At 37.8% G+C, this 14,855-nt stretch overlaps 1 protein-coding gene across 1 annotated transcript in view; it reads right to left on the bottom strand.

Annotated features, from left to right (window-relative positions):
* Positions 1 to 14,855, bottom strand: part of BCAS1 (brain enriched myelin associated protein 1) — a 102,155-nt gene that overhangs the window by 51,663 nt on the left and 35,637 nt on the right. The window contains exon 5 of the mRNA XM_060185116.1: positions 4,353 to 4,358. Within this exon, the coding sequence (XP_060041099.1) occupies positions 4,353 to 4,358 (6 nt within the window). The remainder of the gene's footprint in view (positions 1 to 4,352; positions 4,359 to 14,855) is intronic.

The following is a 14,855-nucleotide window of genomic DNA, read 5'->3' as shown; positions in this document are numbered from 1 at the left end:
TCTCAATATATGGAGTTCATTTATCCTTACTCTATTAGTGTCCTTTTCTGAGAATTCTAATATCTGTGTCAGACTTAGGCTTGTTTTGATTGATTTTCTTCTTCACATCATGAATTATATTTTTCTTTGTATGCTTGTTAATTTAGTAATCTCTCAGCTCCTTTTTTATTGAAAATATTTATTTTTATGAGAAAGAAAAAGAGAAAGAACCAGAATACCAGTCTTTTATATACACTGCTGAGGACTAAACTCAGGACTTCATGCTTGAGAGTCTAATGTTCTATCCACTGAAACACCTCCCAGACCACTTCTAGTTCCATTTCTTAGAAATTTAGGCACCTAGGTAGGATAATAGTCTCTTTAAGCTAGCTTCCTTCTCTCTTGTGGTCTTAATAATAAATTGATAATACAGAAATCTTGTATAGTTTGTTGTGAGATTTCATGAGAAATAATGCATGTAAATTGCTCAGCATATGCTGGATATGGAAATGTTGAAGAATGTTAGCTAAATCAACAAGCAAACAATGAACACTACATACTTTTTACAGTGAATGACACAAAGCTGATTTATGAGAAACACTTACTGAATAGATGGGTGAATTATGAGTTTATACTTTACCCTGAACCTGTGGAACCATGGTTTCTTCTTCAGTTTTCACCTTAGATATCAAGTCATTACATTAACTATTGTGATGTACCCTAGGTTGGTACTAAGTCACCTCAACCCCTCTACTATTCAAGTTTATGTTCACACGTAATTTCTCCCATTGAAATTTTTCTGATTCTTCTCATCCTGTTTTTATTTCTCTCTGATATTCTACATTACTATTTTTCTAAACATTTATTTGCCACTTAGGTTATCTGTGTAAACCAGCCTGTAACCAAACCCAGGTGGGAACAGTCTCTTAAAAGCATAATTTTTGAGGGGCTGCATGGTGATGCACCTGATTGAGTGTAGTGTTACAATGTGCAAGGACCTGGGTTCATGCCCCTAATACCGAACTACAAGGAAGAAGCTTCACAAGGGGTGAAGCAATATTGCAGGTGTATTTCTTTTTCATCTCCCCATTTTTGCTCAGCTTTTGTCTCTATCCAATAAGTAAATAATAATAAATATGGCACTTCAAGAATATCCATAAAACACATAAGCCCAACTTTGTGAGTATTTTGGAAGATAATAGTAAAAAAAGAAAGGTAGTAGTAAGAGATATATTCTTTAATTTTTTTTGGTATTATCTTTTTTTTTTTTTTTTTGCCTCCAGGGTTATTGCTGGGGCTTGGTGCTTGCACCATGGATACACTGCTCCTGGAGGCCATTTTCTCCCCTTTTGTTGCCCTTGTTGTTGTAGCCTTGTTGTGGTTATTATTGCTGTTGTTGATGTCGTTCACTGTTGGACAGGAGAGAGAGAAATGGAGAGAGGAGAGAAAGACAGAGAGGGGGAGAGAAAGATAGACACCTACAGACCTGCTTCACCAGGTGAAGTGACTCCCTTGCAGGTTGGGAGCCAGGGACTTGAACCCGGATCCTTACTCCCATCCTTGCGCTTCGCGCAATGTGGGCTTAACCCGCTGGGCTACCTCCCGACCCCCTGTCTTTATTTCTTTATTGGATAGAGACAGCCAGAAATAGGGATGGGGAAGTAGAGAGGGAGAGAGACAGAGGGACACCTGTAGCCCTGCTTCACTACTCGTGAAGCTTTCCCCCTGCAGATGGGAACCAGGGGCTCAAACCTGGGTGCTTGTGCACTGTAACATATGTGCTCAACCAGGTGCACCACCTCCTGGCCCCAAGAGATATATTCTTCAGACAAGATCTGGAGTGTTCAGGGTGGTATGGCCGTAAACGGAATAGAAATATTCTTCAAGGGTTTCACTTAGCTTTAGGGTCCTTTCTAAGTGGAGAGGAGCTGCTTTTGAAATACCTCATAAGGTAATAGAACTTCCTGAAAACTGAGAACAGATAAAAAATCATGACCTGAGCAAGTTTTTTTTTTTTTGGGGGGGGGCAGGGTTCCTGATGAATTTTGGACAAAAAGTGTTTTGCTTTGGAAGAGATGTACTTTAAATATAGACCCTAATGTGAGTTATTACTTAGATTAAAACTCTAGTATGAGTTGATCTTTTCATGACCCCGAGACATAATTTTGGTTTAGGCTGATAAAAAGGATAGCTAAAAATTATGCATGATACTTGGCCTACTTATAGATGGATTGATTTTACTTTATGACATAACACACACACACACACACACACACACACACACACACACACCTTTATTTTTTTCAGATAGAGCTAGAGACCCAGATAAGCAGAGAGTGAAAGAGATCACAACACCAGTTTCCTTCAATGCAGAGGGGACCAGGCTTGAACATGGGTGATTCACATGGCAAAGCAGTACCTTATCCTAGACCCACATAGTCATTATTTTAATGTGCAATAGAATTTTTTTCCCCAGAAACATATCTCTTAAATATGTATATATCAATTTATATTGGGCAGAGATAGAGAAAAGTTGAGGAGTGGAGGAGAGAGCTAGAATGAGAGAGAGATACAGCACTGCATCTGCATTCATGAATCTTCCCCTTGAGGTTGGGGCTGGGGGCTTGAACTTGGGTCATTGCACAGTATAATGTGTGTGCTTTACTGGGTACTCTACCGAATGGACACTTGGCAACAAATCTTTAATTCTGTGAATTTTTTTTTGCTTAGATAAAACCCAATACATTTTTAAATAAAAATTTAAATAAAATATTACCTAAATAAAAAAATAGGTATTCTGGGTATGCAGTTATGAAAGTAGTACAAAGAATAAGTCTAACTGAATAAGCCCCCTCTGGGTCTAGAAAGTTTTTTTTTATTCATTCATTTGTTCGTCTTTGCTGGCTGACTATGCAGGACATTCTGATTCTTCACAAACTGTACCAAGAACACACTATGCTAGCAGGGACTCAGCCTGTTGACTCAGACTCTAGTGCCTGTTCCTTGATCATATCAGGGCAGCCTTTAACTACTCCCTGCTGTTTCTGCCATTGTTTATGGGATTGTTAAAGGAGTAGTACCTGTCTTTATGAGTTTTTGGAGAGAGCAAAGGGGTAATCTAGATAAGGAATTTAGAAGATATAACATGAAATAAACGTATATATACAAATAAGCGTTAGCTGTGATCAGTATATTTACTGAACACTATGTCAAACCCAATGAGACATATAAAACTGAGTCAGATCTGTCATCTAGTTGCTAATAGCCTCATAGTGGATAAGGCAGGTAGGCAGAGAGGGATAAGTACTCTCATAAAAGGCAGTAAAATACCCCAACTTTCAGCTTGGCTGCATGTTATAGCCACCTAGATAGCTTTTTTTTTTTTCTTTTGCTAGTGCACATACCCAGACCTTACCTGGGCTACTTAAGTCAGGATTTCTGGAGCTGTAGCTCTCACATAAATACTTGTAGAGCTCTGTGAGTGCTTCCAGTGTTTATCAGGTTTGAAAAAACTGAAATAAGGGCCCAGGGGAAAGCTAGCAAATAAAGCAACATTCTCCCTGGGTCAAGGAACCTATGTAACAGGTAAGTATGAAGAGGCATAGGAGAGAGAGGGGTGGACAAAGAACTCTAGAGAAAAGAGGTGAAAAATTCAGGAAAAGATGAGATAGGATAGGTTGGGTAGAACAACAAGAATGCATTATTCACTTCAACTAAGACAAAGGAACCTGGAAGTGAAGACAGGTTCTTTGCTTAAAGAGCAAAGAGGTTCCAGTAGTCTGTGGTAGAGGGACATGAAGTAAGAATTCATTTTGAAGAGATGTGACATTGCAACCTTAAAACATGAACAGGCCTCCCCAGACAATATCCTGGCTCCACCTGCTTATCAGATGTCAGGCTCAGGCAAAAGCTTGTAAAGTCATGGGCCAGCATTATCTCAGCTTGAAAGAACCATGTTAAGTGAGATAAGCCAGAAAGAAAGTATGAATATAGGATGAACCCACACATAGACAGAACTTAAGAACAGAAAGGGGAAACACAAAGTAAAACTTGGATTGGTTTGGTATTTTGCACTAAAGCAAAAGAACAGGGAGAGGACAGGGAGAAAGGTGGGCTTTCAAATCCTGGTATATGATGACAGGCCTAATTTTTAGGTGAGTGTGTTTTTATAGATACTTATCTTGGTGAGATGAGAAATTGTACCCATGTGCCTAGAACTGTACTGTAAGCCACTAACCTTCTAATTAAAGGGGAGTCCTGGGATTCCCAAACAGACATGAGGGGCCTAGACCTCGAATAAATCCCTTTTACCAATGTTACCAGCCATCTCTATCAGGAACAGCACAATAGACCCCTTTGTGGCTCCATAGGACCTTGCCCTCAACTGGGATCAACAACAGTAGAGAATTTTCCATCCTTCAAAGGGAAGATGGACAACATACTTTATCTTCCACCTGAGGAAGAAGGGTTCTGAAATTGGGGCATCTTGGAATGTTCCTACTCATGACCACAGAATGTGAGCTCAGATTTATAGGGGTGCAGAGGTCACATAGGTTCCTAAGCTGAATATGGTCCCCAGATCAGATCAAATGGATGGGATTTACAGTCAACAATATTTATACATCTTTCCCATATTTGGGAGCTTCTCTTTCCCTGAACCAGATGACATCATCTCCCCAGACAATAACTTGGATCCACCTGCATATCAGGTTTCAGGCTTAGGGAAAAAAAAACAAACTAGTATAGTCATAGGCCTTTTGGAATGTAACTAAAATAGGCCTACTAGCTATCTACAAAACAGAGATGCCTCAACTCTTCATCTGAACTACTCCAGCCTGTAGGTTCATGGTTTGTCAACAATTTGTTTGGCTTTATATGTTAACTCTCTTTTCAGCCACCAGGTTCTAGATGCTACCATGATGCCAACCAGACTTACCTGGACAGACAATCCCACCAATATGTCCTGGAGCTCCACCCGACTAGGGAAAGTGAGTGTCAGGCTGGGAGTGTGGATCGACCTTTCAACGCCCATGTTCAGTGGGGAAGCAATTACAGAAGCCGGATCTTCCACTTTCTGCACCCCATAATGACCCTGGGTCCATACTCCCATAGGGATAAAGACCAGGAAATTATCAGGGGAGGGGATGGGTTACGGAGTTCTGGTGGTGGGAATTGTGTGGAGTTGTGTCCCTCTTATCCTGTAGTTTTTGTCAGTATTTCCTTTTTACAAATAAAAAAATTAAGAAAATAATAAACCTTAAAAAGTAAATAAAAAGAGAAGCCTTTTAAAAAATAAAAAAAGAAGGGGATCTGAAAATAAAGGTGGACAGAAAAATACCACCATAAGGAGTGAAGTATGTGGTGACAGCTGAAAAACTAGTATTGTGAAGGTCTACAAAGTAGTACACTTGAATAATGTGTCTGCTGAAGTTTTGACTTTGGACTGAACTGGACTTTTTAATCACTCAAAGAGTATTTTATTTATTTATTTTCTTTATTTATTGGATAGAGACTGCCAGAAATTGAGAGGAAGGGGGAGATAGTGAGGGAGAGAGACACATGCAGCCCTGCTTCACCACTCAAAGCTTTTCCCCTGCAGGTGGAGCCTGGGGGCTCGAACTGGGTCCTTATACGTTGTAATGTGTGCACTCAACTAGGTGTGCCAATACCCAGCCCCATTGAAAGAGGTTTGAGATCTGCCTTCAGTATTATGCAGGTTCAAAAGTCTACCAGACATCGCACATTGTTTCAGACACTTGTCCCAACAGCTTTAGGAAGATGACAAATGTTTTTCTTATTCTTCGTCCTAAGCACAATGGAAAAATCTCCAAAATTGTATTGAAAACAAATACAAAAGGATTCTTGAGACGTAAAGAGGAGAAGGCAGATCAGCTGGAAATAAGAGAACCAATATGGGGGTGAGTTCTTAATTTTTCTTTTGACCTAATTGATTCTAGACTTGAAGCTGAAGAAGCTTATAACCTGGAAATGCCAGTGAGTACTGACTTCCCCCAAACTCTTCTTAGAAATTGTTCTTTCTAAACAAAGGACCAGTCTACCAGACAGAGAACTTCTAGACAGTAATTTTTCTATAGCAGCCAAATGCCATAGAAAAACTAATCAAAATCACAAAAGATCACTTCATGTGGAGAACAGTCTGGAAAACTCTCAGAAGAGTAGAAATGGACCTACCCTGCAATTTCTCTCCTGGGGATATAGCCTAAGGAACCCAACATACCCATCCAAAAAGGTGTGTGTCCACATATGTTCTTGGAAGCACAATTTGTAATAGCCAAAACCTGGAAGCAACCCAGGTGTCCAACAACAGATGAGTGGCTGAGCAATATACACAATGGAATAGTACTCAGCTATTAAAAATGTGACTTCATCATTTTCAGCCCATCTTGGATGGACCTTGAAAAATTCATGTTAAATGAAATAAGTCAGAAACAGAAGGATGAATATGGGATAATCTCACTCTCAGGAAGAAGTTGAAAAATAACATCAGAAGAGAAAACACAAGTAGAACCTGAACTGGAATTGGTGTATTGCACCAAAGTAAAAGACTGTGGGGCTTGTGGGGGGCAGGGGAGAATACAGCTCCAGAAAGGATGATAAAGGACCTAGTGGGGGTTGTATTGTTATATGGAAAACTGGCAAATGTTATGCATGTAGAAACTATGGTATTTACTGTCGAATGTTAGACATTAATTCCCCAGTAAAGAAATTTTAAAAAAGAAAGATCACTTCATGTATTTTATAATGGGCTTATAAAAATGACAAAAGATAGCAAGTGATGGTGAAATCTAAACTGATATAGCCTCTGAAGAAAACAGTCTTAGGTTTGATTGTGTGTGTGTGTGTGTGTGTGTGTGTGTGTGAAGGGAAAAAATATACCACTTACAATAATTATTAAAAAATGATGCCCAAAACATTTGTAGGATTTATATGTTGAAAATTATACAAAGCTGATGAAGTAATTAAAGAATAGATGAATCCATTCACAGACATACAGTATTCATGGATTGAAAGACTCAACAAAGTTGTGAATCTTCCCTAAGATGAGACACAAGTCTAATGTGATTTTTATCAAAACTCCAGCACAATATTTTGTGAAGATAAACAAGATTATTCCAAAATGTAAAAAGTTAAAAATTTAGAATAGATAAGCAATTTTTATTTTTTATTAAGTTAAATTAATTAGTGTCATTTTTTTTTTTTGCCACCAGGGTTATTGCTAGGACTTGGTGCCAGTGTTAGGAATCCACTGTTCGCGGCAGCCATATTTTCTTTTCTTTTCTCCCCCCTTTTTTCTTCTGTTAAACTTGATAGAACAGGACAGAAAAACATTAAAAAGGGAGCAGAGATAGAGAGAGAAAGAAAAAGAAAGACACTTGTAGACCTGCTTTACCACTCATGAAGTATCTCCCTTGCAGATGAAGAGCGGGGGCACTAACCTGGGTCCTTGCACATGGCAGTATGAATGCTTAACCAGGCGCGCCATGCCCCAGTCCCTACTAAGACAATTTTTAAAAGGAAGACTAAAATGACAGTCTACTTAATTTCAAGGCTTGTGGTATAGCTTTAGTAAGACAGAAGCAATAGACACTTAGATGAACGGGCCAGAAGAGGTAGATAACTCAATAAAAGACCCAAATAAATACTCCCAACTGATATAGTTTGTTGTTGGTGGTGGTGCTAGGACATCATCACTCTGAGTTGACCTTATTTTTTTCAGGTGGACACATAGAGGCAGACACAGAGAAAACCGAAGCATCTTCCAGTATAGTGGGAATGAGGATCTAACCTAGATCTTGTGCTTAGCAAAGCAGGTGCACTATCCAGGTGAGCTATTACACCAGCACTCACCTGACTTTTTTATATAGGTGCAAAAATCTATTCAGGAGGAAATATCATATTTTCAACAGATATTGTATTTACGGAACAGTTTGACAATCACTGGGGAAAATAAAAAGAACCACAATCCAAGTCCTATACTTTATAACTATGATGGGGACTTAAGTACAAAATGTAAAATAGAAAATTTTTGCAAAAATAAGAGAAAAATTCTGGAATTTATGATAAATATTTTTACACCTCATATTAAAATGGTTCATTAAAGTAAAAAAAAAATTGTAAGCTGGTCTTCAGCAAAATTTAAAAAGTGTATCTTGTGCCAAAACTGTATGATAGTACTATTGAGTGAAAGTAGTTGTCTCTTTGTGCAATCATAGGCAGTACTAACTGAAAATGAGCATGGGATAAATCATATCATTTTAGTGTAAAAATCAAGTATAAATTTATATTTGTAACATGTGCACTCAACCAGGTAAGCCGCCACCTGCTCATAAATTTATGTTTGTATTACTTATGTATAGTCAAAGAAATCTTAGGAAGATATCTTTAAAAATGTAAATATTGGAAATGACATTGGTTGGGTGAACATACTACTTTGTAACTTTTCTTTAATTATCTTTATTTATTTATTGCATAAAGACAGCCAGAAACTGAGAGGAGGGGAAAAATAGAAAGGTAGAGAGATACCTGCAGCACTGCTTCACAACCTGTGAAGCTTTCCCCCTGCATCTGAGGAATGGGGGCTTGAACCTGGGTCCTGAGGCTTTTTAACATGTGCGCTCAACCAAGTGTGCCACCACTCATCCTTGACTTAATAACTTATTCTGAACCAAGTAAGCACATTCCCTAGTAAAAATTAATACATGTGGGTAGTGAGTATCACTTTTTATTTATTTTGTTCTTATTTATTTATTTATTTATTTATTTATTTACTAGAAAGATAGGAGGAGAGAGAAAGAACCAGACATCACTCTGGTACATGTGCTGCTGGGGATTGAACTCAGGACCTCATGCTTGATAATCTAGTCCTTTAGCCATTGCGCCACCTCCCGGACCATATGAGTATCATTTTTTATAAATTAGTATTTATAATATACCATTTTAGCACAGAGAATTTATAAATATATAAATTTTAGTATTTATAAAATGCTTAGTATTTTGAGGACCAAACTAAAAATACTAGGGAAAATGATCTAACCAAAGGCCGCCTGCATATGGCTAGGTCATAAATATATGGATTATTTGTCCTTAACTACAAATATGTGCTTTCTATTCTCATCAGGTTTTATTTTATTTATTTATTTATTTATTTATTTATTTATTTATTTATTTATTTATTTATTTTGTTTTTGTGCCTCTAGGGTTATTTCTGGGGTTTGGTGCTTGCACTACAAATCCACTGCTCTTAACCGTCATTTTTTTTTTCCGATTTTTTTTTTTCTTTTATAGGACAGAGAGAAATTGAGAGGAGGAGAAGATAGAGAGGGAGAGAGAAAGTACACCTGCTTTGCTGCTTGTGAAGCGACCCCTGTGTACTGGGGCACCAGGGGCTCAAACCGGGATTCTTGAGCGGGTCCTTGCACTTCATACTATGTGCACTTAAGGCAGTGCGCCATCACATGCCCTCATTTGGTCTTCGTGTCATTATCAGATAACAAAGCTTTAGACAGAAGCATCAACATTTTCTAAGAGATATTTGGAAGCATCTTTAAATCAAACAGGTGTTGGTGGAAGCTGATTGTTTTTCATCTGTGTGGGAGAAGTCTAGATGTTTTTCTTTTCTATTAACTTCAAAGGGCAAAAGGCAGAGATATTAGTTAAGGGATTACAATTTGTCATATTGAAAAAAAAATAACACTGCCTTTTCATAATTCAATAATCTACAATAAAGCCCATATGGAACTTCTGACACCTTCAACTGTAAATTATCAACCAGATCTCATCTTCCTTGAATGAGTTCTAACTAGTCAAAATAAATATCAGTTAAGGAACAATGATCAAGGTTTTAAAAAGGCTTATCCGGAACTCTTTGTGGTAAATATCTATTTTAGCTTTCCCCACTGATTGTGTATCACCAGCTTTATTTAGAATCATCCTACCAGAATTCAGTGCATAACATATAGTTTCACACAGGGAAATTTGTCTGAAAAGCATTGAACAGCACAGAAACCCATTACCCCACTCTTGCATCTGTTAGAAATTTGAGCCACATGCTACCTGGGATAAAAGGGAGAGTTCTGCTTCCCTCACACTTGGAAGCCCCAAGAGCACAAACAACAGTCTTCAGATTGTCATGAAGTTTTTACTTTCCTTCTTCTGAGGACACTGTCACCAAAAAACAGCTATTGTCGGATTAAGGAAGAAAATGGAATTTGGTCAACTACTGAAGATAGTATTTATCTTCTAATTAAAACAAATTAACATGCAAGCAGGAAGGAATTCTAAAATGACAGTTTCTAAGACTGTTTTATGGAACTTTAAAGTTTCCTGAGCAGACTGAAGTTTTTCTTTTCTTTGTTATCCAACAAAGAATCAAAGTCACCTTTGGAGGGGCTATAATTGTAGATGCCTTTGTATTTTGGTTTTTTCCCCATGATTTCTGCACAATTTACATGAACTGATAAAATGAGTTTATATATTTCATACCTGTGGACAAAATAGGAGAGCATAAGCAGCACAATCAATAAAAAATATGCCAGTTGTGGAAGGGATTTATAAAGAGTCTGTTAACAACAAAATTTCTTTTTCCAATTTCTTTTTGGAGATTACTAGATAGTATGAATTACTTTAAATCAGTGTTATTTCTGAGCCAGGAACTGTCACACAAACACTGAACTGTATAGCTCAGGAATTATCACAAGTGAAACAATTACTTCTGGTTGAAGCAGTTGTTGAAAACCTATCGGAATTTTTAACTAAAGCAAATCAGCATGCCTCAAGCCTCACAGCGCTACCTAGTGGAAGAAATCAAGAAATTGACTTGACTGTAGTTTTCCACTTAGCTTTGGTTATTTAAAAACTAAAAAAACTAAAAAAAAAAAAAAAAATTGAGCAAAAAGTAAGAATATAAAATACACTTATGATCTTACTGTTGAAAACTTTTACTAATAATTTGCAAGTTTTTCACACAGCAGAACTTGAACTGGAGTTGGTGTATTGCACCAGAGTAAAAGACTCAGTTTTTTTACAGGGTAGAGTCTCACTAATCTGTATTACTGAATGATGTAGAGATGTTGTATTTTCCAGATTAAATAAGCCAGTTCATCATATCTTTAGATGGAGGGTGGAAAGAAATCTAGCAAAGAAAGCAACTCACACTTGCTTCCTACAAATAAGAATTTTGATTTTCTCTCAGAAACTCCTTCCTTGGAAGGTAAATGAATTTCTCAGTTTGATCCACAGAGACAAGAAAATTGTGGGGTAAAGAATTAAACAATAGTAGTCTGGGAGGTGGTGTAGTGGATGAAGCATTAAACTCTCAAGCATGAGGTTCTGAGTTTGATCCCTGGCAGCACATGTACCAGAGTGATGTCTGGTTCTTTCTCTCTCTCCTCCTACTTTTAAAATTAATATTAAAAGAACTAAGCAATAAAATATTCCTTTATTTTTTGGGCAGCACTCATTGCTTTTGGGATATATCTAAGGACACACAAATTGACACACTCTAGTGGTGTAAAATGGAAAAAAATGTTTATAATGAACAAAAAGTGGGTGGGGAATCAGTCCCAGGGTAATGATATAGGGCAAAAGAAATGTGTGGAAGATTCTTCTGTTCCATGATTCATTCCAATATGTACAACCTCCACACTGATCATAGGATTTATTAGAGAAAAATGTCCAGCATTTTTTTAAAAAAGTAACCCCCCCAAGTGATAATGCTGAGTGAAGTAAGAGGTAAAACAAGAACTCTTGTGGGGGAATCTAAAAAACTGAAAGACATAAACTTGAAACAACAACAACAGAATAGGTAGATACAAGAAACAGAATAGGTAGCCAAACTGTCACGAAGACTGAGAACTATGGTGATTATCATTGGGACTATAGGAGCCAAGAACTCTTGTGGTGGGTGTGGTGTGGAACTATACACTGTAAACTGAGTCTCATAAACCACCATTAAATCACTGATGAACACAGTAATAAAACAAAAACAATAATAATTATAAGACTTCCCTGAAATACATAGCCAATAGCCCACAGCGTAGAACGTGTTTGCTATCTGTTTAACAAACTCTTCCCAGTACTGAGAACACTGTTTTGAATGCTGCCAAAATTAGACTGCAGACTAAGAATTATTTGGTCTTGTGCAGAAAGGGGAAAAATAAGTCACATTATTTTTCCTGAATTTTTATTTTATTTAATTGAGAGAAGAGAGGTGGCTTTGCATGAATGATTCTATAATACTGGGGCCAAATATCTTCATTCTTTTTGTTTCATATATATAGAGAGGGAGACAAAGAAAGAAAGTCAGAGTGGGAAAAATACCACGCTATTGTCCCACTGTTTGTGGAGCTTCCCCTCATGGTTTTCCCATGTGGTTTTGGGGCTCCAACCCAGGGCCTCATGAGGCTTTTGCTCTACTGGGTGAGCTATCTCCATGTCTCCATAGTACATTTCATACTCTGGAATAATTTGATTTCTTATTGTTGCTTTCTCCACTAAAATGAAAAGGTGGGTATTTAGTTTTATCCACTCAGATCCAAAAATTTGTTCTGGAAACATGCATGCACATACACACGCACACACACACACACACACACACACACACACACACACACACACACACACCAAATGACTAAATGAAAGCTATGGTTTAATACCTACCCACAGAATGACTCAGTGTGGATTTATAGTTTATCAACTCAATGGGACCCAACTAACTGCAAGTGGTGGTAAGTGCTACAAGGAAATATAGCATTTTATTCTCTACCACAAGAAAATAATCAGAAGTCCTAATGAAAGACAACCCACATGATTAATACAACTGTGAATCAATACAGAAGGTTTGGGGACCTGAGTGAATGGAGAGTGAGCGTTCCTTCTCCAGGGACAGGTACAGCTCATTTAGGAATATGAAGTGAAATTTGCCAGTTTTCAGAAAAATTCGAAACATGGTATTTCATTGAAGTATCATAACTTTAAAATAATGCCATCTTTGTTAATTTAAACTAGTATAAGTTAATGAAAATATTATTATTATTATTATTATTAATTATTATTTTGCTAAGAGCACTGCTCAACTCTGGCATATGGAGGTATGGGGGATTAAACCTGGGACTTGGAAGCCTCACACATGAGAGTCTGTTTACATAACCATTATGCTATCTCCTCCCAATTAAAATATTATTTGAAACAATGTTAACTTAGTAAACATTTTTAAGAAAAGCCAAGCTATGGTTTGATGCACCTTTTTTTCTTTTTCTTTCTTTCTTCTTCTTTTTTTTAATCAGATCCTTCTTTATTTCTAAAGTTTTTTTTAGGTGGCCAGGTGGTGGTGCACCTGGTTGAACATACACGCTATAGTGCGCAAAGATCCAGGTTGTAGCCCCTGTCCTCACCTGCAGGGGAAAGCTTCATAAGAGGTAAAGCAGGGCTACAGGTGTCTCTCTCTCTCTCTCTCCCTTTGTATCTCCCCCTCCCCTTCAATTTTTCTGTCTCTAGCCAATAATAAATAAATAAATTAATTAAAAAGTTTTTTTTTTTTACTGGGTAGATTAGTAGTTTACAGCCAACAGTAAATACAGTAGTCAGTACATATGAAAAATTTCTCAGTTTTCTGCAAAACACTACATGCCTAATTCAACACTGTCTAGAAGAACTATTCTTTTGAAGAAATGCCTAACTGGTTAGATGGGTAATAATTATATGGCAAATTAAATTTGAGAAACCCTCAGCTGAAAAAGTGAAATAAATATTCTTGCTGTAGGATCTCTCAGCCTCTAGCAGCTGGTATTGATTCTGAATCTCCAAGAATATACACAAGTCAAGTAGGATTTTCTAAAACTATTTAAAGGTGTAGTCTATTTTTAGAACCATCTTACTGGACTAATGCTCTCTAGAACTTTGGGAAGGACTAAATTAATTTAATTTAAAGACATAAAGTATTTCAAAAGTTTCTGAGTTTCCTATTACTCAATGAATAGACATAGTGACTAAACCTGTGGGTACTGGTAATATATTTCAAGTATATCACTTTGTTGCCATATGATCTTATGCAAGTGACTTTATTTTTTGCTGGGCTAGCGTGAGGGTGTTTCTTCCCAGGCACACACTCTCTGGGTTGGAGAGAACTCGACCAGAGCCAACCTGGGCTGCTGCTTACTCAGCGACTCGGTGGCGGAGCGGGAATGCAATGTCTTTTTATTGATCAGAGACAATGATTTTGTATATTTTTAACTGGATGTGGCAAGTCGGAAAAGTAAATGGCTAGGAAAGGGGATGGAGAAAAGGAAAGAGCCGGAAGGTAGAAAGCTTCCATAGCAACTATTGCTAAGGTTTTGATGGGTGGGATTAATTAATACCCTCCAGGCAGGGCGGGCCTCAGGCAGAACAATGATTATGTAAATAGACCATAGTATCAGCAGTGGAGGATGGGGCAGGCAGTGGGGGGGTGGATTAAGGTCTAACATCTCCCCCTTTCTTTTTATCTGATGGCCACAGTATTAGGAATGCAGAGTGCTTTGTGAGACAAGGAGTCTGACAGGATGAGGCACACCTTTGGGGTTACTACCGTCCCTCCTTGCTCAACCGCTAGGTAGAGAGAGAGGATAGACACATCCCTCAGGTTCGAGCCCTGCTAAGCTCAACCAAATCCTCACAATTTCCCGACATCTCCCTCTTTCTTATGGACATATTTAAATGCGTGAATGTCTGTAAAAGACTCCATTTCTGTCAGAGGGATAGCAGTGTAGGAGTAGACAGAAACCTATATCATACAGGTGTTTTTTTAAAAAACTGGAATAAGACAGGTAGCGATAAGTAAGAGTAGCAAGGGACAGCGTGAGACAGAAGAGAGGCCTGGT

This window comes from Erinaceus europaeus, chromosome 1 (genome assembly GCF_950295315.1).
Source record: "Erinaceus europaeus chromosome 1, mEriEur2.1, whole genome shotgun sequence".
NCBI lineage: Eukaryota > Metazoa > Chordata > Mammalia > Eulipotyphla > Erinaceidae > Erinaceus > Erinaceus europaeus.
The sequence above is the reverse complement of the archived record's forward strand: the minus strand, read 5'-3'. Positions and strand labels throughout refer to the sequence as shown.